Source organism: Cokeromyces recurvatus (genome assembly GCF_025118155.1).
Source record: "Cokeromyces recurvatus strain NRRL 2243 chromosome Unknown BX663scaffold_1, whole genome shotgun sequence".
Taxonomy (NCBI): domain Eukaryota; kingdom Fungi; phylum Mucoromycota; class Mucoromycetes; order Mucorales; family Mucoraceae; genus Cokeromyces; species Cokeromyces recurvatus.
In genome coordinates, this window is record NW_026251387.1 from 47543 (window position 1) to 66316 (window position 18774).

Here is an 18774-nt window from a genome sequence, read left to right on the forward strand (position 1 = left end):
GTCTCATACGCTGGCCTTCCATTTGTGCAATTCTGCTTGGAGATGGACTATCTAGCTTCACTCCCAAATCCTCGAACCCACTGACCATCATCTTCTTTCAATACAACAACGATTTTCTAATAGTTAATTATTATCACTTATACATACACCTTAACATTTTCCCTTTTATATCCCAAAAGGGTTTTTCTTTCCTTTCCTTTTTTCCATAGCGATCTGACCAGGGCAAAACAGTATATATAAATGCTATGTGCTCATTGGTCATTTTTTAATTTTTTAAATAAAATTCTTTCTTAATCGTATTGGTTAATCATATTTATCTTAAATTTATAAAGTAGAGAATGTGATGAATTTAGCCAAGCAGACTATAAGCAGTAGACTACTGTTTATTTGTGTTTAAGAATAGCACTATTTATTATAAACTAGTAATAATTGTATTTGAAACAAATTTAGCAAGTATTTTTTCTGTTAATTTGCCTTTCTTTGATAATTCGAGTAATTCAATTTGAACAATAAAAACCAAGTTCATTATGAACTTTAAAATTATAGTTATTGAAGTACCTTACGTGACTTTATTTTGAATCTAAAATTTGGGAAAATTGCTGCATCTTTTTTTTTTTTTTTTTTTTTTTTTTTTTTTTTTTTTTGAAGTTCGCGTATTTTTATTTAATCTATACATTAGATAAAAGACAAGATGGTAATTGGCAATCGAAATATACTTACTTGTATATACAATTCTAATAAAAAAAACTTCTAGAGTACTTTAGATAGACTAGTTGGAGGAGCTGCTTTTGCTGCTGCTATGTTTATATTTATTTATTTTACCACTTGGACTTTTGTTACTGTAATTTATTCATTAAATTGACATTTATATAGTTATATTCATATTTCTCTCTCTTTTTTCTTCCTCTAATTATATATGTATATGTATATAGCCTTTCTTAGATGAAAACAGTTCACTTCAGAAATATTTCCTTCCTCACGAATTTGCTATTTATTTACCGGCTACACTTTTAATTGCAGGCATTTCTGTTATTATTGCATTTTTTATCAAAGCAACTTCTCAAAGCAAGAACAAGCAAAAAGCAAAATAATCTAAATTTTCTAGAGGAAAAAAAAAATAAAATAAACTCATATCTTGATTTTATTCTATTCTATTCAGTTTTATTGGAATCAAAAGAAAAAAAAAAAGTATTTTTAAAAAATGCATTTATACAAGTTGAAGATAGCTTGTCAATTACATCACAATTCAAAAAAGTTGATATTTCAAAGGCATTACTGTATGTTTCATATCTAGGGGAATGATGGTAGGAATGACAATATGACAAAGTTTATGTTGTTTTATATTACAAGAGTTGTTTTTTATTTTATTTTTTTTCTTGCAATGCAAAATAAGTGGCTCTGAGCTGAATCGTATAAATTATGTATTTCGTGACTCCTTTTTTTCGTTGTCCCAAATCTTTTTTTTTTTATGATGATTAAAAAAAAGTCTTTTTTTTTTTATTTTAAGAATTGTGTGTGTTGTATTATAAAGCATAAAATAAAATGAAGGATTCTACACTTCCTGAAAATGTTGAACTTTTACGTACTCGCGTTGTAATTGAAAAAGATAGAGTTTTTAGTGTTAGTATAGAATTTAAAAATATGAAATGAAAGAAACAAAAAAAAAAAAACTTAAATAGTCATTTTTTTTTTTAGGTTAGTGGAAGTGATTATCCTCATCAATATCCTGGCATAAGTAATCAATTTGATCTTGAGGAATTTAAAAAAGTAAGGTCGAAAGTATTAATTATACTTTTTTTTTTAACTTATCGTTATTATATAGAATTTTAAAGTCAAGATTCAACGTTTATCTAAACATAGCATAGAATTTGATTTGATTGGTGTTGATGCTTCAATTGCTAATGCTTTCCGTCGAATTATGATTGCTGAAGTAAGCTTTAGAAAAAGGAAAAAAAAAGTTTATATTGACTTTCTTATATGTATACATGACTTTTTATCGGATAGGTTCCTACTATGGCTATCGAAAAAGTGTATGTTATGAATAATACTTCAATTATTCAAGATGAAGTTGTTGCACATCGTTTAGGTTTAATTCCTATTAAAGCTGACCCTAACGAATTTGAATACATGACAGAGAGTGGACCTACCGACCTTAATACACTTGTATTTAAATTAAAAAAGAAATGTGAATTTAATCCCAAAGCTTCAGCTGATGAAACTGATCCTCATAAAAAATATATCAATAGTTATGGTAATATGATTGGAAGGAAATGTGTTGTGATTGTATATACATATAACATTATTCTTTCTATTTACAGTCTATTCAAGTGATTTAATTTGGGAACCTAAGGGTAATCAGGAAGAAAAGTTTAAAAATAATCCTCCAAGACCAGTCCATGATGATATTGTGATTGCAAAGTTAAGACCTGGTCAAGAAATGGAAATGGAATTACATTGTCAAAAGGGTATTGGTAAAGAACATGCTAAATGGTCACCTGTAGCTACAGCATCCTATCGTCTTTTACCCGAAATTACCATTTTAGAGCCTATTACAGGTGAAGATGCAGAAGAATTTAAGAATTGTTTTGTAGACGGTGTTGTAGAAGTAGTAATGGAAAATGGAGTAAAGACTGCTAAAGTAGTTAATCCTCGTAAAGATACAGTCAGTAGAGAAGTTTTACGACATGAGAAATTCAATAACAAAGTTCGTTTAACTCGTGTTCGCGATCATTTTATTTGTAAGTAGTAAATACATGCATGCATGCATAAATATGCAACTAATCATACTTTTCTTCTTATAAAAAAAAAAAAAGTCAATGTTGAAACTACTGGAATTATTCCTGCTGAACAAATCTTCCTTTCAGCACTTGATGTCTTTATGGAAAAGATTAAAAATATTCAACCACTCATAGATCGCTTCACTAACTTTACCTCAGAATAAAGTCATTTTCTTTCTTTTTTTTTTTTTCTTAAATAACAATAACAATAATAATAATAAAAAAAAAATAGAATTATACATTTATGTATATTTAATAATGATAAAAAAAATAAATGCATCTTTGTATATAGATCAAGCTTATTTACTATTTTTATAGTTTCTTCTTGCTTTTACAGCTTCAGCCAAGTTTTGTAATACAAGCTCTGTATCTTTCCAATTAATACAACTGTCAGTAATGGATACACCGTATTCTAGAGCACATGGGCCGTTAGTAGGCACAGATTGATTTCCTTCTCTCAAGTGGGATTCAAGCATAAGACCTACGAGGGCATTTTCACCTTTTGCAATTTGATCTGCAATAGATTGAGCTACTTTAGGTTGATTTCTATAATCTTTCTTTGAATTGCCATGTGAACAATCGACAACAATTGAAATAGGTAAACCTTCCTTTTCTAATTTTGATTTAGTCTCTTGTATATAGCTCTCTTCAAAGTTAGGACCCTTAGTACCACCTCGTAAGATAACATGACAATCAGGGTTACCAGTTGTATGCGTAATACTGACAGTGCCCGTACTATTGATACCTAAAAAATGATGAGAGACAGCAGCTGCACGAACCCCGTCAATTGCAACACCTAGATTACCATCGGTACCATTTTTAAAACCAACTGGAAAGGAGACACCACTTGCTAACTCTCGATGAAGTTGAGACTCAGTTGTACGAGCACCGATAGCTCCCCAAGAAATTAAATCAGCCAAATACTGAGGAGAGATAGTATCAAGTAATTCTACAGAAACAGGCATACCCATATTAGTTAATTCATTTAACAATCCACGACCTATGCGAAGGCCTTTATTTATATTGAAACTAGATAAATGGATATATAATTATTTATCATTAAAGCTTACAAGTCTATATTACTAAAGAATTACCTTTCATCGATATCAGGATCATTAATTAAACCCTTCCAACCAACAACTGTTCTAGGCTTTTCAAAATAAGAACGCATAATAATCACAATTTCATTTTGATATCTTTCTTTAGCCTCAAGTAAGAGTTGAGCTACATATTAAATTAAATTAATAATTTCACTTTGAAATAATACATACACACATATTTATATATATATTTTTACCATATTCTTTAGCAGCAATTGTATCATGAATAGAACAAGGACCAACTATAACAAAAATTCTATCATCCTTTTGAAGAATAATATCTGAAACTTCTTTTCTTGCCTTCATTGTTGTTTCAATAGAGACTTCAGACTAGAATAGCAATGAATTAAATATATATACATACATATATCTATTGACCACATTTATATCAAACTTACAATAGGGAATTCCTCTTTAATATAATTGGGACTAAGTAAGGCATTATACCCAGTTATTCTCAAGTCTTCTAAACTACTTTTTGTCATATTGTTAGAAAGAAGAAGAAGAACAAGGGAAAAAAAAAAAAGATATGCAGTAGATCAAGATTAAATCCATTTTTATACTGTTTGAATACTAAATATTTAAAATCCGCCGTGTTCTATTTTTTTTTTTTTTTAATGTTGTCATTTTTTTTTTATTTTTTTTTATTTTATTGTCATTATTTTTTTTGCATACATGATACCTACACCAGACTTGTCGCATATAAAGAAAAATGACTTTGATAAAGTATATGAGCCGGCAGGTATATTTAAGGGTGTTTAAATTAAGAATAATATAATATTGAGTAGATCCAAAGAGGACACATTCTTGTTACTAGATGCATTAGAAGAAGATGACAGATTGATCAAATCACTTAAGCCTTGTATTTGTCTTGAAATCGGGTAATACTTGTTAAGGATAAAAAAAAAGAGGGGGAAAACACAAATCTTATCTAAAATAAGTAGATCTGGATCTGGATGCGTCATAACCTTGTTATCCAAGATTGTAGGAGAGCATAATGCCTGTAAGTTGAAATCATAATATGTATGATATAGTTCTATTTATATCCCTTCCTTTTTTCTTAAAAAAGTATTTTTAACTACGGACATCAACGATTTTGCTTGTAAAATAACTAAAGAAACTGGATTAAAAAATAATGTAAATATTGAATCTATTCGAACTTCACTTGTTAATGGACTTTTGCCTCGTTTAAAGAATTCGATTGACATACTTTGTTTCAATCCTCCTTATGTCGTCACGACACATGAAGAAGTTGGAAGTACAGGGATTGAAGCATCTTGGGCTGGTGGTATCGATGGTAGAGAAGTCATTGATCAATTACTACCTTATATTAAAGTATGAAAAAAAAGTCACATTTGCATAACAAATCATTGATCCTTTCCCTCGTTTATAGGATCTTTTATCTCCAAAAGGCATATTTTACTTGTTATTAATTAATGAAAATAAGCCTGAACAAGTTATAAATATCATGAAAAATACATATAACATGAAAGCAGAAATTAGGATGCAACGTCGCGCTGGAAGAGAGAGACAATTTATTATAAAAATACAGCATTAATACGCTAATTGTTTTTTTTGTGTTAAAGTATTATAGATTAACCTATAGAATGTACAACTTAATTAATAAATACTATTATGATCTTTAAACTTACTTTGACCATTGTGTCATCATATTTTGAATACCATGAAAGAATCCAATTTTCTTTTTAGTATTCATCACATTCTTTGTTCTATACCATTTCCAAGCAGCTGAACATACATTCCAAGCAAATCCACTAATGAACGGCATAATGATTTGGTCTTTAATGACTGCAGAATAGAAAATAGAAATATTAGATGCACCATTTTCTTTTAAACGAGCTAATGAAGCTTCAAATTGTTTTTCAAATCTTAAATCGGGTACAGTAGGGCCTTTTCTTTTCTTTAAAACTGAAAAGTCATCCATGTCTTCATCGAGTTTTAAAAGCTCTTCTTCGCTTTTGTCAATATCCGGTCGTAATAACTCATTCTGTCGTCTTTGAAGTTCAAAAAGACGAGCTGTTTCTTTTTCTGTAAAGTCATAACTAGAAGATGTTGTATCCATTTTTATTTACAAACAAGAAATTAAAAAAAAAAATGAATAAAGGGAAAAATACGTTTGTAAATATTGATGATGTGTGTGTTTTTTTTTTTTTTTTTTTTTTTTTTTTTTTTTTTTTTCATTTATTTATTTATTTATTTATTTAGAGAAAATAAATGAATTTTGATTGGCTATTCTTAATAAAGGACTATGATGTATACATTATCATATATTGTTCTTTATGAATAATATTCTATCTAGGAAAGAAAAAAATAAAGAAATAATAATAATAAAAATAGTATATAATTATAAAAAAAAAAAAGTCTTTTGCATAACAATCTAAGGCTATATTCACTGAAACAATAACATGTATATTATTCGTTCGATTGTTGTCAATTTAAAGTTTGTTGCAGGAAGCATTTTTATTTTTCCTGTTTTGTAATAAATCAGCGGTCATTTATCGTTTATCATTGTTTCTATTGTTTTTATTGTTTTTATATTCACTTTTTTTTTCTTTTTCTTTTAATAATGATGAACGATTTAACAGAAAATGAACAAATAGACGACATTAAGTTTTTGCATCGTAAGAATTGTGCAAAACGTATTTTCATAGGGCCTTGGGATATTAGAGCACCTATTTCTCCATCATTACTTGAATCAGAAGAACAATCACAAATTAATGAAAGCACTTTTATTCCTACCGACAATAACTCAAGCTTAAAATTATCAAACAAGTAAAGCTATTATAGTATATATTTTATTTTATTTCAAGTCTAGTAATTGACATAATATAGTCAACATACTTCTATCAATTGTAGTCAAAGTTCTATTATTGCCATGCATAATTCATCACTTGAAGAGATGGATAGCCAATTATCTAATAACAAAGAATTACAACACCATTCACCAACTACTACCACTATCTTAACTACATCTGTTACCCCTAATTCAGATGGAACAAGTTTTTTTACAGCTAAATCTAGAACAAACTCTACTATCTATCATAGCGTAGATTCAACTCCTTCTTTTCTATTAAACGTAGTCGATGACGAAAATGATGAAGAGATAGATTATAGTATACTTAATGCTAATAATGATATGTTTGATATTTCAAACAAACCTATATCGCCTCCCGAGAATAAAGAAAGTGACACAGAATCTGTTAAAACTGTGAGACCATCAGATAAAGGTAAGGCACCTATGGCTTCTTTACTCTCAGCAGTTCATACAGAAACACCGCCCTTAACGCCATCTCCTCCAACTCAGTTATCATCACCAAAGAGACAAAGAAAAAAATTGTATCGCAAAAAGAAGCCATTATTTTGGCGAAGATCAGGCGTCTTGTCGCAGCAGATCCCTACAATTGTTACACCAGATCCAACTGGTAAAATCATTAAAAGGGAACCTATCCTTTGTATGCAATGTGTATCTGGATGTAATAATTCAGTGCCTACTCGATATAAAGCCGCAAAGGAAGCAAGATATAATTTATTAACCGAAAAATGGAGACAAGTTGAATTAGTTTTAACGGATACATTTATTTCTACTTATTCAGCTTCGAGTTTTTATTGGCCAAATCAGAAACTAGAACATCGTATCTTCCTTGTCGGCCCACGCAGACCTAAAAAACTCGAATTATATTTATTATCTCCTTTAGACTATTCCTTTTGTTTACGTTATCAAACGTATCGTTCATCACGTCTACCTATCATGGTCACAATGATGTTTAAAGCAAAAACTTTTTCGAAATGTCAAGAATGGTACATGCAACTCTACCATACTTTACCTAATGAATGCAAACGTTCTAGTCCTCAATGGTGTGAAGTATATATACCTCTCTTGGATCTATCTGTTAATTTACCTTTAGCAAATGTCAGTCATCCGAATAGGATCACAATGGAGGATGTGAAGGACACAGTTATATCTGTGCTTGAAGAAGAAAGAGAAGAAGAAGGAAATGAACTGTTGAATCGTTTAGTCACTAGGAGTGATATTAAACACATAGTGGAAGATCAAGCACCCTCTATTTATGATCTGGGACTCTGTTGGACACATGAAGATCGAGCGGAATGGATCTATTGGACACATTCATCCTCTGATCCAGAGAAACGTATTGATACACTCATTTGCCCTCAAAGCATTGAAAACACACATCGACTCGAGTTACGCATGATTGAACATACACCAAATAATATTATCTTGCAAGAAAATGTCAATTTAATAGAGCCCCCCTCTGTGGAGGGCTTTATGATTTATCTCTCTGATTTTCATGGATCTCTAAGTACTATTCTCGCCAATCGAAAATTGAATTATTTTGCTACCTTTGATCACTATTTATTCTATATACCATCTGCTAAAGTGGATCCCCCTAATATGGCCTGTTTCGTTGATGAGGATGTGTTACTAAGAAATATTAAAGTTAAACCCTATGTCTCTGCTGTGTCTCCTTACAGATCCACAGAGGAAATTGAAAAAGCAGAGATTCAGAGACGAATGCAATTAATGATAGAGGCAAAGGGTGTCATTAACTTGACAGAGGTATCTTATGTAAGACGCGCATTTTCAAATGAATTAGAGGCATTAGAAGAAAGTAGTACGTCAGGTGGTGGTGGTGGTGGAGCTTTACGGAAACGACCCAGTCGAATCCCTATATTATCAAATCATACCATAAATCGAAATCAAAGTTTCTTCCCTATAAAGCAAGAACGACATAAACCTTGTTTAGAGATTATTATGGAAAATGGATTACAAATTAAATTGGAGGCATACTCAAGTGATACATGTGATCTTTGGGTGAATTACTTGTCACAGATTATTGTCTATTGGAAAGCTCGTAAAGAAGCCGAAAAGGATGCCCACTCAGCTAGCCATTATACAACAAACAAAGCAGTAGAACATAAACATCGAAGAAAAGTAAATTTGGCAGATACAAGGATTTGGAGTTATTGTCTCTATGAACAATGCCGCGATATAGTGGTAAGATGATAAATTGTGTCTCTATTTGATTTGTGTATATCATCTGAATAATCCTCCCTCGGGAATTTTTTTATTTTATTTTATTTGTTAGAAATCTGGTATTCTCTATTATAAACCTCGTAAGAGAGGTACTTATTCGAAAAAGATATTTATATTAACATCCAATGGATGGATTTTATTCTATGATGTATATAATCGGGGCTCTATGAAAAAGGTATGTAATTATGAAAAAAAGGGAGCACTGGACATTGCGGGATGCTATTTCTATTCTGGAGTGGATTGCAGTAAAAAGAAAAAGGGTTCTAATGTGAACGAACATCAACCATTTAAAAAGTTATCACGTATATATGGTAATGGATTAACAACGGATGATGATCCATTATCTTGCATGTTCTCTATCTGGAAGCCCAACATACATCGTTATTTTAGTACAAAACGACAAAGACTTCGTGTCTATCAACGTGATCAACGTATCAATCCTAGTGGCACTACATATACTTTTTTAGCAAGAAGTAGAAAAGAGAAAGAAGAATGGGTTTATGCATTAAATGCAGTTACAGAGCATATGATACGATCTGATATTAGATAATGAATAAATAATGAATAATGAATAATAATAAAAAAAAAAGGGCTTGTCTAGAATTTGATACTATATTAGAAAGAAAGAAAGAAAGAATAAAACTGCCTACTAATCAGAATTCATTGCAAAGTAGTTGGTAATAAATGTAAAACGTATTTATTTTATATTTAGCAGCTAAATTTATTCAAGTAAGGAAAGGCCAAGACGAGTAAAAAGAACCCAAGACAAATATTCTTCAATAAGAAAAGAGAAATAATATAGGTTGACTTGTGATAAGAATAGTTTATTAGTACACTCAACACTAAAGAGAAAAAAAAAAAAAAAAAAAAAAAAAAAAAAAAAAAAAAGACTTGACCTCTGCTTCTATTATGACTCTCAACTCTAATGAATAAAAATATATATTATCATATAACCTTATCCAATTTAGTTTCTTTCAATTTCTACTAGTGTTAGTCTATCATATAGGTATTCATATTGAAGCCAGTAATAAGCTGTTTGTAGTCTTATTATCAACGCTGAATTAAGTGACTGATTACGAGCCTTCTACGTAAATTTTTATTGACGCGCAATTATATATGTATGAAAATAACTCGCCTTTTTTTTTTTTTTTTTTTTTTTTTTCTTTTTTTTTTCCTGAAAATGGTGTACAACGATTATGAGGAAAGTTTTGCATCTGCACCTGTCAGATATGCTTTAGATGATCATGATAGTGATGAAGAATTAGAAGCTAGTGTTCAAAACCAAAAAATAACTGTTGAGATCAACTTGGCTATGGTAACTAAAGAAGATGATGATACCAAATGGACTATCGTTATTGGTCCAGAAGGACCTGGCAGTGTTTATATTAATTCACTTGAAGGTCAAAGCACAACAGCCATTGGTTTAATAACTCGATTGGTAAGAGAAAGAAGAGAGATGTCGTTGTAAAAAAAAAAAAAAAATAAAATAAAATAAAAAAATAACGTTAATTCTAGTTTGAAGGAACCCATCCAGAAATAAAAGCAACTATTTATCAATTAGTTAAACAGCCTATTTTATTAATACCTTTTACTACCCAAATACCGCCAGAAGAGGCTAGTCTTTATACAAAATCGATTTTAAATAGTTTTTCTGGTAAAATGGATAAAGTCATTGTGTTAGATTCCTTTACAACAACTGGATATATTACCAAGGATTATAATGAGAATTTAGCTCCTCCCTTTTTACGTATCTTGCAAACAACCACTGCCCCCATTGTTAAAGGTTTAGCACCTTATGAGTGTCCTAATATTATTAAGGGTTTTACTGCTTCCTTGATCAGTTATGTAAGTATATACAGATAAAGTTGATTTTTTTTTAAAAAAAAAATGACTCTAATGTGTCTGTTTATTCTTGTAGTGTGAGATGCATTCTATTCCTTGCTATAATTTATTAACACTTCAAGAATCAGTGTATGCTGCTTTATTAATCACAACAGAGACTTTAGAAGCATACAATATAGGTTTACGACAATTAGGTTTGGATTTTTCATTTAATGAACATTTAATGAGAAAAATTTTAAAAACTCGTCATACTGGTCGCATTGATGACAATCATCATCGCTTATATCTTTAAATTCATATAGTAATAATAATAATAAAAAAAAAACGCATATGTATATGAATATCAATCTATTATATACATATATTTATTCTTACAGATTTCTTTCTTTCCTTTTCTTTTTTTTTTTTTTTTTTTTTTTTTAAAAAAAAAGGTGTACTTTATACAAGGAGAATATGTATGTATATATATATGTGTGTGTGTATGTATGAATGTATACATGTGTTGACAATTAGACAGCTAAAAGCTCACCCCAGTTACGAAGAAAAACAATGGCACCAGTGAAAACAGTAAGAGAGAGAGCAATATTGAGATTTCCTTGACGTTTTTCGGGTGAAAAGAGTTCTGATTTAACAGCTTGAATGAATGATTGTTGTTTGCCTTGTTCTAATTGACGTTTATCCATTTTAAAATTTTTCTTTTTTTTTTTATATGAATATAAAGAAGAAAAATCTTTAGTAAAGGCTGTGAAGGAGGGATATGGATGGGAGGGGGTAAAATCAAGTCACGAAAGTGTTCATAAATTTAAAATAAGCCAATAAAAAAAAACAAATGATTTGCATATTTATTTATGTATATTTTATAGTCTAATGTTTATGCGCATGCCAATTTATACAATTTCTTCAATAATCAAATCGTCATCATCTTCCTCTACAGCTGGCTTTTCAGATTCAACTTCTGTAATTTCAGCACCTTCTTCATCACGAATCAACATTTCAACAATAGTTATACATTTTTCTTTAAGTTCTTCATCAGTCTCTTGTAAATGAAGACGTTGTATAACTCGATAGACTTGTTTTTTACGTAAATATTCACGTCCATAACGAGTCTGGGTTAATAAAATAATAGAATCTAAAAGCATACCACGAAGGACAGGATCTGTTTCTCGTTTCTTTAAAGAAGAAACAAATGAGTATTTACAAAATTATCTACAAAGTTAGAATAAATTGTATACCTTATCATCACCCAATAATTGGATTTCTTCGGGGAATTGTTCAAATTCGTCCATATCATATTCTTCATTACCACATAAAGGTAATAAAATAAAAGGTAATGTATTCATACCCTCTACATCTAATAAACGTTCATGCTCACGAGCCTCAAAACAACAATTCTTGATAACTGAATTAGCACCACCACGTCGAATCACATTTGGATCTTCAGTAAAAATTTGAATTTTTGTAAGTGGAGCTAATTGATCTACAGTTGCCTCTTCAATCATAAATACACGACCCAATCTGATACTAGACACATTTGAAAAGACACTAGCCAAGAAATGGTATTCTGCTTCTGGATTGTATTCTTTTTTATATCCCTTATGGAAGATTTCAACAAGTTGATCTAAAAGACGGGTAGATTGGCTTAAACCTTCAACTGGTTCGGCTGTTGCTTGAATGACTTTAACGCAAGTGGGCTCAAATTTGGTCATATTAGATAAGAGCATACAAGCAAGGTCTGCAAGCACAGATTTAGGATTCTACAAAAAAAAAAGTGCGTTTGTATTTATTTAAAATTAGAAAATAAAACCATAAATAAACTTACTGTAATTAATAACCCAATATACTTGATAAAATCTGCATCATCCAGTTCTTGTTGAACAAGAGGATCACTAGATAAATTGATTAGAGAGCGAAGAGCATCGTGAGCAGTAACCTAAATAATGATTAGAATAAGAACTGATAAAATCAAAAAAAGCACTTACAGGATCTTCTTTACAAAGAGCTTTCATGTCTTTACAAACAGTTTGTCTTTGTTCAAGTAATAAGTGACGATATTGATTACCATTAGGAGTATAAGGAACAAGATGATGAAGAGCAATAGCCCTAATCTATTAACTAATTTGAGCACACATTCCTGTCAAGCAGAAAAAAAAAAAGATTTGAAGCTATTTTTTTTTTTTACCTCTAATGCAGGTTGATGCAAGAAAGGAATTAACTAAGAGTGAACAAAATAAATAAGTGGTCTCAAATAATTTGGATTTTTTTTTACAAAGACTTTACTTCTTTGATTTGTGCTTCCATGTTGATTCGAAATTGTTTTGTTTGAAGAATGATCATTTTTTAATTTTTTTTTTCTTCTAATAAATAAAGGAACATGTGACTGTTTATTAACCTTGATTATATAATAAATAATATAATTACTAAAAAAATATCTTTCGTACAGACTGTGCTTTATAGAAATCGTTTATTAAAAGCAAACAACTATAACTTTTATAATAATTGATTACCTTAGATATTCTCGAAGCATTATGAGTTTTTATTTTTTACGCTGTTGTTCATTAAAATTCTATATTTAACTTTCTTCTAGATCTCTGATAGAATACAGTTATTGTATCTATCTAATTATTCAGTGGTAAATAACTCTAATTTCTGTCTGATTCATTCACAAACATTCCACCAAGTACCAATGACGTTTCTTATAAAAACCTCACTTTGAACTTTTACAAACTATAAGAGAGAGAAAAAAACCCGATTATTTCTTTTCCCTATAATTTTTTATATTGTGGCAAGAAATCTAACTATTTGGCAGACGAGTTGTTTCCTCTTGAATCAACATTCATTATTAATTTCTTTCTTTTTTATGATAAGTTTGAATCGGTTTTTGAGATGGCTCTCCTTCACCTCATAAAAGGAGGAAAGGTGGAGCAGAGTTTTCCATATCACTACTGCATATCTAAATTTAACTCTGGTAGTTTTAAAAGATTACCCTCCACGATTATTTATTAATTGCACAAGTATATTTTATACCTGAATGCACATTTGACTATAAAATAAGATATTCTCTTTCCCTTCTCATTCTTTTTTTTTTTCCCTTTCAACATAAAATAAAAAAAAAAAATGCTTTTGATGAAACTTTGTTAAAGCTAATTGATTTAATTATTTACATTACTGAATAACAATAACCAAAAAATAAAGAAAAAAAGAAAAAAAAGAATTTATTCTGATCGCTGCAAATATTGAAAGGATAAGTTAGGCAGCACCGACAAGAATATTGTTGATAGGAATGTGAATGAGCTATATAAGAAATAAAAATTATAAATAAAGAAAGAACAAAAATACGCGTTACATAATCATGATGATGATGATGATGATTTATCCTTTCCCTCCCCCCGTTTTTTTTTTTTGTTTTTGTTTTCTTCATTCACGCATTTATCATCATCTCGTGTCATTCTAATTATTACCTTAACAAAATAACCCAAAGCACCAAGGGCAGCAAAACCCATAGCAACGGCTTGTGTAATCTTTAAGAATTCTACGTTTATTTTCGAAATTTAATTAGTTTTCAAACGATGAAAAAATGTCTCTCTTTATTTACCTTGTTGATCGGGCTTCTTGCAACGGTTCATAAATTGAAAGCCATCTTTGAAGAATTGCTTAGGTCCTTCAATAACTTGTTGTGCAGTGTCTTTAACTTCAGATGAACTCATAATAAATTTGGGAAATAAAAGAAGAAAATATAAAAAGAAAAAAAAAAATAAGGCAAGTAATAGATTCTATTGTAGTTGGATAAATTTAATTGGTGGTAGAGTCACACAGCCAATCAAAAGCTGTCAAGTTAAAGATTAGGTTCTACAGTTTTTTTAATGAAAATACACCGCACTTAATTTTTTTTTTAAAAAAAAGAAAAGAGAGACAATCATCGTACCTTATTTTGATTTAATTAAATGATTCTTCCTTATTTCATAAGCTAATTTTAATAATTAACTGATACAGGACAATGACAGATATTATCACGTGAATAAAATAGAAAGGATTCTCTTTGAGTGATGACTATTAATTCAATCATTCTTTCTTTCTTTCTTAAAGGATAATAACTCATAGAGGCATTTATTCTATACGACAATGATAAGATAAGCAACAGTGATCTTTTCTGGAGTTGATATAAAATGTGACAATCATCATCATTCCCTCAGGGATTATCAGTCACTTTTTTATTTTTATTTTGTTTTCTTTTACATACCTATTTCTTCTTTCCTTTGTGTGTATGTGTGTGTTTATGATGAGTGTATCAAGTCAAAAAGAGTTGAAAAAGACTTTATGTTATGGAACTATTCATAATGATGAATCCATTAGACAATACAAATATAAGCCGGTATACCAGAATGATACTAATAATAATGATACTACTACTACTACTACTACTACTGCTTGAACCACTTATAATACATCTACATGAAATAGGAACTTCAAAGAACACTATCTACATTTGCAACATTTGGTATGTTGATTTGTTCAAGTAGAAGAAGAATCCATGTATTGACTACTGCTTATTGATAGGTTTAGCTTTTACAAATATTGGTATTTTATCGAATACATCTGCTACATTTCAAACAGGTATATATTTATATGTATATAAACAGGATTTGCTCTTTTTTTTTTAAACGAATTATTTTAGTTTTACAAAGAGGGGGTCCAATGATGATGTTATTAAGTTGGAATGTTGTAGCCATCTTTATGACATGTGTAGCACTTTCATTAGCTGAAATATGTTCTTTATATCCAACAAGTGGAGGACTTTATTATTGGGTTTATGAGTTATTAAGTCAACATCCAAAAGGAAAGTCAAAAGCTCCAATTATGTAAGTAAAGCAATAGAATTTGTGTATTTTTTTATTTATTTATTTATTTATTGTTTATAGCGCATTTATAACCGGCTGGACATATTATTTTGCAAATATCATTACAATTGGTGCAACCAATGTGACAGTAGGTAAAGTATTCTTTATGTTATTTGTAGAATGAAATGAACATAACTGCTGCTAACTTGTATATATATAAATATATATATTATAAACACATACATACACATACACACACACTCTCTCTATCTCTCTATCTCTGCTGTAAGCTTTAACAATGGGTACTATTCTAGAATTAATATTAGATAGAACAATCTCAAAAGTAGGTTTGATGTATATCACGTTAGGAATCACACTATTTCATGGTTTTATAAATGTACGTGAGATGAGTATATTATCCTTCTTGAATCAGTGTAGTGTTTTTTGGTCATGCACTGGTTTATTAGTGATCATGATAACATTGTCATGTTGGGTGACTCATAGAGATGCCTTGTGGGTGTTTACATGTTATAAAAATCAAACTGGGTTTGAGAATCCTATTTATGTTTTAATATTAGGAATGGTAGGTGCTGCCTATTCATTATTTGGTAATCATAATTTGTTTTGTTTTTTTTTCTCTTTTTCTTGAACTCAATCTCTCTCTCTCTCTCTCTCTCTCTCTCTTTCTCTCTCTCTCTATTAATATAAAGGATGTGAATGTGCTGCCTCAGTAAATGAAGAAACTAAAGATGCAAACATATCATCTTCAATGTAAAAAAAAATCATTCTAAAATATATATAATTTTATAACTTTCTTATATCTTATTTTGAAATAGAGCCATGATAAGCTCTGTCATAGTCTCTTGGATTATAGGTTTTACGTTTTTAATGATTTTACTCTTTTCTATTGAAGATATTGATTCCATCTTGAACTCTAAATTAAATATGCCCGTGACACAGTTGTTTATGGTAAGCCCTCTCCTTTTTTTTTTCTTTTTTTTTAATACCTGATATTCTTTTATACACACATATATATATATATATGTTTATTAGGATGCAATTGGTGTATGGGGAGCAATAGGATTCTTAGTATTGATGTTGATTTGTCAATTCTGTACAGGTGCAACTACTGTTACTATCGCTTCAAGACAGATGTATGCACTAGCAAGAGATGAAGCTGCACCTTTAAGCTCATATCTAATGACTTTGAATACATACAAGTTACCAGGAAATGCGGTTTGGATAACGGTTTTTATGACATATCTAGTCATCTTACCATTCCCTCTATCTGAACATTTATTTGAAACTATTATAAGTGCAGCCACTATCACAATTCATTTTAGCTATGGTAATATATATATATATACAGAGAGAAAGAGAGTCAACTAGTATTACTATTATTAGTCGCTTAATACTACTTTTGTTAATAGCTATGGTGCTGGGATGTCGTTTAATTGTTCAAAGTCCAAAGAAGGGGAAATTTAACTTGGGAGAATGGAGTACGTTTATAACATTCATTGGATTTTTATGGACCGTGTTTGCTGTATTCGCATTTATTATACCTACATCTTGGCCAATGACAAGTAAAATAATATTATCTATAATTACAATAGAACAGCATATTAATATAGGATTCATTAATAATTAGATAGCAATGCTAATTATGCAGGTATTGGCTTAATTACAGTAATTACAATCACTATATTATTTTGGTTGGGATGGGGAAAATGCCATTATACAGGACCCAAATCAATGACTGATCCATAACAATTATATTACAATAGCCTTATTATCAGCATCATCATCATTCACTAGTTTATTCCATTATTAATAAGCTTATTCACAGAAGAAGAATTCGTTTTAACATCATTATTGGATGATCAATTAAGATAGAATTAAAATATATTGTCTATTCTTTATTTTCCTTCTATACAGAATAACACCATGACATATATGTATATATATATATATATAAAAGGGCTCTCTTTCTTTCCTTTTTTAGTAATAAGGAAGAGTAGAAATGAATGGTTCAATTTGAGATAATTACCATTGTTGAATTTCTCGCATGATAAAATCAAATATGATTGGTTGTATTGTTGATATATATGTATACATGTATACCTTTTTCTCATCATTCTTCACAATAAGGAACAATAGTATACATGTGACGAAATAATGATGAATATATACAAAATTTTATTTTATTAATGAAAAGATAACGTATGTACATAACTTCATAAGAAGTTTTTTTTTATTTACTACTATTACTCAAACGATCTAATTCTACGGTGATGATGTAAAGCAGTATTAAGTTTAGTCATAAATGCTTTTATAGATTTCTTTTGATGACGATATAAAGAACTGTGACTACTGTTATCACTGCTTTCACTATTTGTTGTTGCTGTTGATGTGGATGATGACGACGATGAACACCGTGAAAGAGATGACACATCTTCTGCTGCTTTAACGGATAAGGATGGTTTATCACTAGAAGATATGGAGCAACTTGAGGACGGTGATAATAATAATAATGATTCATTTTGTTGTTTTGGATTATTCAAGTCTGTAGATTGTGGAATACGATGATGACGTCTTAATTTAACTCGGGTCTTTTGCCACCATACTGGAGGACATGTTGTTCCATCACGTTCATCTTGAGCACTGGGTCGATAATGAACATGAGATGGTAAACTCATTCTACGATAAGAAGTATTGTTTGCATTCCGCTGTCGATGAATAAATTCTTTCGCTTCCGTTGTATGTTTGGTTACTGAACACGTTGGATCTGATTTTGTCCTTCTCTTATGATGATGATGATGAATGACAGAAGGAGAAGGAGTGATGAGTGTTTCTTTTTTATTATGTAATAATCCTGTTTCTTTTAATACATAGTAAAGCACTGAATAGATCCAATAGATTTTCGCTAGTATAAACGCTAAATAGACAATTAGCTGATTTGGTGTACCCCCTTTAAATTGAGAAGAATTTACTTTCATGTTAACAAAGACATTTGGAAATAAAAAGAAGTTGATTTAATATTAAGCTTATTGTTTATTTATATTAGATTAGGATGGTAAATATTATTTGAAACACCGTTAAAAACAAACTTGCCTTATTTCCAAAAAAGGTAGTAACAACTATTCCAA

At 29.9% G+C, this 18774-nt stretch overlaps 12 protein-coding genes across 12 annotated transcripts; 6 read left to right on the forward strand and 6 right to left on the reverse strand.

The window, feature by feature from the left end:
- The first annotated feature begins 635 nt into the window (after nt 1-635).
- On the forward strand, nt 636-1323 carry BX663DRAFT_490935 (dolichol phosphate-mannose biosynthesis regulatory). Its single transcript, XM_051524984.1, has 4 exons — nt 636-694; nt 755-841; nt 933-1151; nt 1239-1323. Exons 1-3 carry the CDS (start codon nt 692-694, stop codon nt 1089-1091), a joined length of 249 nt encoding a protein of 82 aa, XP_051387429.1. The 5' UTR covers nt 636-691; the 3' UTR covers nt 1092-1151; nt 1239-1323.
- Nucleotides 1324-1517: 194 nt separating this feature from the next.
- BX663DRAFT_490936 (DNA-directed RNA polymerase) lies at nt 1518-2984 on the forward strand. The gene is made up of 6 exons (XM_051524985.1): nt 1518-1620; nt 1696-1767; nt 1823-1930; nt 2005-2251; nt 2319-2738; nt 2814-2984. The coding sequence occupies exons 1-6, from the start codon at nt 1543-1545 to the stop codon at nt 2939-2941; spliced, it is 1053 nt and encodes a 350-aa protein (XP_051387430.1). The 5' UTR covers nt 1518-1542; the 3' UTR covers nt 2942-2984.
- A 92-nt stretch (nt 2985-3076) lies between these two features.
- BX663DRAFT_424570 (3-deoxy-7-phosphoheptulonate synthase) lies at nt 3077-4362 on the reverse strand (the record flags this gene model as incomplete). The annotated part of the gene is made up of 4 exons (XM_051522441.1): nt 3077-3806; nt 3872-4001; nt 4075-4207; nt 4276-4362. 4 exons carry the CDS (start codon nt 4360-4362, stop codon nt 3077-3079), a joined length of 1080 nt encoding a protein of 359 aa, XP_051387431.1.
- Nucleotides 4363-4478: 116 nt separating this feature from the next.
- BX663DRAFT_490939 (S-adenosyl-L-methionine-dependent methyltransferase) lies at nt 4479-5436 on the forward strand (the record flags this gene model as incomplete). The annotated part of the gene is made up of 5 exons (XM_051524986.1): nt 4479-4619; nt 4674-4758; nt 4822-4880; nt 4947-5212; nt 5271-5436. Exons 1-5 carry the CDS (start codon nt 4553-4555, stop codon nt 5433-5435), a joined length of 642 nt encoding a protein of 213 aa, XP_051387432.1. The 5' UTR covers nt 4479-4552.
- An 18-nt stretch (nt 5437-5454) lies between these two features.
- BX663DRAFT_490945 (uncharacterized protein) lies at nt 5455-6036 on the reverse strand. Its single transcript, XM_051524987.1, has one exon. The coding sequence runs from the start codon at nt 5958-5960 to the stop codon at nt 5526-5528; it is 435 nt and encodes a 144-aa protein (XP_051387433.1). The 5' UTR covers nt 5961-6036; the 3' UTR covers nt 5455-5525.
- A 461-nt stretch (nt 6037-6497) lies between these two features.
- BX663DRAFT_490947 (Pleckstrin homology domain-containing protein) lies at nt 6498-9594 on the forward strand. Its single transcript, XM_051524988.1, has 2 exons — nt 6498-8912; nt 9004-9594. The coding sequence occupies exons 1-2, from the start codon at nt 6774-6776 to the stop codon at nt 9499-9501; spliced, it is 2637 nt and encodes an 878-aa protein (XP_051387434.1). The 5' UTR covers nt 6498-6773; the 3' UTR covers nt 9502-9594.
- A 530-nt stretch (nt 9595-10124) lies between these two features.
- BX663DRAFT_445147 (uncharacterized protein) lies at nt 10125-11188 on the forward strand. Its single transcript, XM_051523666.1, has 3 exons — nt 10125-10389; nt 10467-10796; nt 10870-11188. Exons 1-3 carry the CDS (start codon nt 10132-10134, stop codon nt 11083-11085), a joined length of 804 nt encoding a protein of 267 aa, XP_051387435.1. The 5' UTR covers nt 10125-10131; the 3' UTR covers nt 11086-11188.
- Nucleotides 11189-11203: 15 nt separating this feature from the next.
- On the reverse strand, nt 11204-11527 carry BX663DRAFT_490949 (uncharacterized protein). Its single transcript, XM_051524989.1, has one exon. It carries the CDS (start codon nt 11474-11476, stop codon nt 11303-11305), a length of 174 nt encoding a protein of 57 aa, XP_051387436.1. The 5' UTR covers nt 11477-11527; the 3' UTR covers nt 11204-11302.
- Nucleotides 11433-13144, reverse strand: BX663DRAFT_490953 (uncharacterized protein). Its single transcript, XM_051524990.1, has 6 exons — nt 13071-13144; nt 12973-13005; nt 12773-12898; nt 12613-12723; nt 12026-12547; nt 11433-11962 (listed from the first exon to the last, which is right to left on the reverse strand). Exons 1-6 carry the CDS (start codon nt 13125-13127, stop codon nt 11681-11683), a joined length of 1131 nt encoding a protein of 376 aa, XP_051387437.1. The 5' UTR covers nt 13128-13144; the 3' UTR covers nt 11433-11680.
- Nucleotides 13145-14006: 862 nt separating this feature from the next.
- Nucleotides 14007-14526, reverse strand: BX663DRAFT_463586 (protein translocase SEC61 complex gamma subunit). The gene is made up of 3 exons (XM_051523995.1): nt 14386-14526; nt 14252-14322; nt 14007-14084 (listed from the first exon to the last, which is right to left on the reverse strand). Exons 1-3 carry the CDS (start codon nt 14495-14497, stop codon nt 14040-14042), a joined length of 228 nt encoding a protein of 75 aa, XP_051387438.1. The 5' UTR covers nt 14498-14526; the 3' UTR covers nt 14007-14039.
- A 360-nt stretch (nt 14527-14886) lies between these two features.
- Nucleotides 14887-17655, forward strand: BX663DRAFT_490968 (amino acid transporter). Its single transcript, XM_051524991.1, has 11 exons — nt 14887-15162; nt 15252-15288; nt 15348-15404; nt 15466-15649; nt 15710-15780; nt 15919-16236; nt 16339-16399; nt 16465-16597; nt 16682-16976; nt 17059-17211; nt 17277-17655. Exons 1-11 carry the CDS (start codon nt 15055-15057, stop codon nt 17393-17395), a joined length of 1536 nt encoding a protein of 511 aa, XP_051387439.1. The 5' UTR covers nt 14887-15054; the 3' UTR covers nt 17396-17655.
- Nucleotides 17656-17892: 237 nt separating this feature from the next.
- Nucleotides 17893-18624, reverse strand: BX663DRAFT_547184 (uncharacterized protein; the record flags this gene model as incomplete). Its single annotated transcript, XM_051530995.1, has 1 exon — nt 17893-18624. One exon carries the CDS (start codon nt 18622-18624, stop codon nt 17893-17895), a length of 732 nt encoding a protein of 243 aa, XP_051387440.1.
- Between the last annotated feature and the right edge of the window lie 150 nt (nt 18625-18774).

Excerpts from the sequence above, each read along its gene's own strand:
- BX663DRAFT_490935 (XM_051524984.1), top strand. Across the intron at positions 842-932 it reads CCACTTGGACTTTTGTTACT|CCTTTCTTAGATGAAAACAG; the intron begins GTAATTTATTCA and ends ATATGTATATAG.
- BX663DRAFT_490947 (XM_051524988.1), top strand. The coding sequence starts at position 6,774 with ATGCATAATTCATCACTTGAAGAGATGGATAGCCAATTATCTAATAAC. Across the intron at positions 8,913-9,003 it reads AACAATGCCGCGATATAGTG|AAATCTGGTATTCTCTATTA; the intron begins GTAAGATGATAA and ends TTTATTTGTTAG.
- BX663DRAFT_490945 (XM_051524987.1), bottom strand. The coding sequence starts at position 5,960 with ATGGATACAACATCTTCTAGTTATGACTTTACAGAAAAAGAAACAGCT.
- BX663DRAFT_490949 (XM_051524989.1), bottom strand. The coding sequence starts at position 11,476 with ATGGATAAACGTCAATTAGAACAAGGCAAACAACAATCATTCATTCAA.
- BX663DRAFT_490968 (XM_051524991.1), top strand. The coding sequence starts at position 15,055 with ATGTGTGTGTTTATGATGAGTGTATCAAGTCAAAAAGAGTTGAAAAAG. Across the intron at positions 16,237-16,338 it reads TGCTGCCTATTCATTATTTG|GATGTGAATGTGCTGCCTCA; the intron begins GTAATCATAATT and ends ATTAATATAAAG. Across the intron at positions 16,977-17,058 it reads CACAATTCATTTTAGCTATG|CTATGGTGCTGGGATGTCGT; the intron begins GTAATATATATA and ends TTTTGTTAATAG.
- BX663DRAFT_463586 (XM_051523995.1), bottom strand. The coding sequence starts at position 14,497 with ATGAGTTCATCTGAAGTTAAAGACACTGCACAACAAGTTATTGAAGGA. Across the intron at positions 14,323-14,385 it reads CAAGAAGCCCGATCAACAAG|AATTCTTAAAGATTACACAA; the intron begins GTAAATAAAGAG and ends AAATAAACGTAG. Across the intron at positions 14,085-14,251 it reads CTTTGGGTTATTTTGTTAAG|CTCATTCACATTCCTATCAA; the intron begins GTAATAATTAGA and ends TTTCTTATATAG.
- BX663DRAFT_490936 (XM_051524985.1), top strand. The coding sequence starts at position 1,543 with ATGAAGGATTCTACACTTCCTGAAAATGTTGAACTTTTACGTACTCGC. Across the intron at positions 1,621-1,695 it reads AAAAAGATAGAGTTTTTAGT|GTTAGTGGAAGTGATTATCC; the intron begins GTTAGTATAGAA and ends TTTTTTTTTTAG. Across the intron at positions 2,739-2,813 it reads TGTTCGCGATCATTTTATTT|TCAATGTTGAAACTACTGGA; the intron begins GTAAGTAGTAAA and ends AAAAAAAAAAAG.
- BX663DRAFT_445147 (XM_051523666.1), top strand. The coding sequence starts at position 10,132 with ATGGTGTACAACGATTATGAGGAAAGTTTTGCATCTGCACCTGTCAGA. Across the intron at positions 10,390-10,466 it reads TTGGTTTAATAACTCGATTG|TTTGAAGGAACCCATCCAGA; the intron begins GTAAGAGAAAGA and ends CGTTAATTCTAG. Across the intron at positions 10,797-10,869 it reads CTGCTTCCTTGATCAGTTAT|TGTGAGATGCATTCTATTCC; the intron begins GTAAGTATATAC and ends TTATTCTTGTAG.
- BX663DRAFT_490953 (XM_051524990.1), bottom strand. The coding sequence starts at position 13,127 with ATGATCATTCTTCAAACAAAACAATTTCGAATCAACATGGAAGCACAA. Across the intron at positions 12,548-12,612 it reads ATATTGGGTTATTAATTACA|AATCCTAAATCTGTGCTTGC; the intron begins GTAAGTTTATTT and ends TTTTTTTTGTAG. Across the intron at positions 11,963-12,025 it reads AATTATTGGGTGATGATAAG|AAACGAGAAACAGATCCTGT; the intron begins GTATACAATTTA and ends TCTTCTTTAAAG.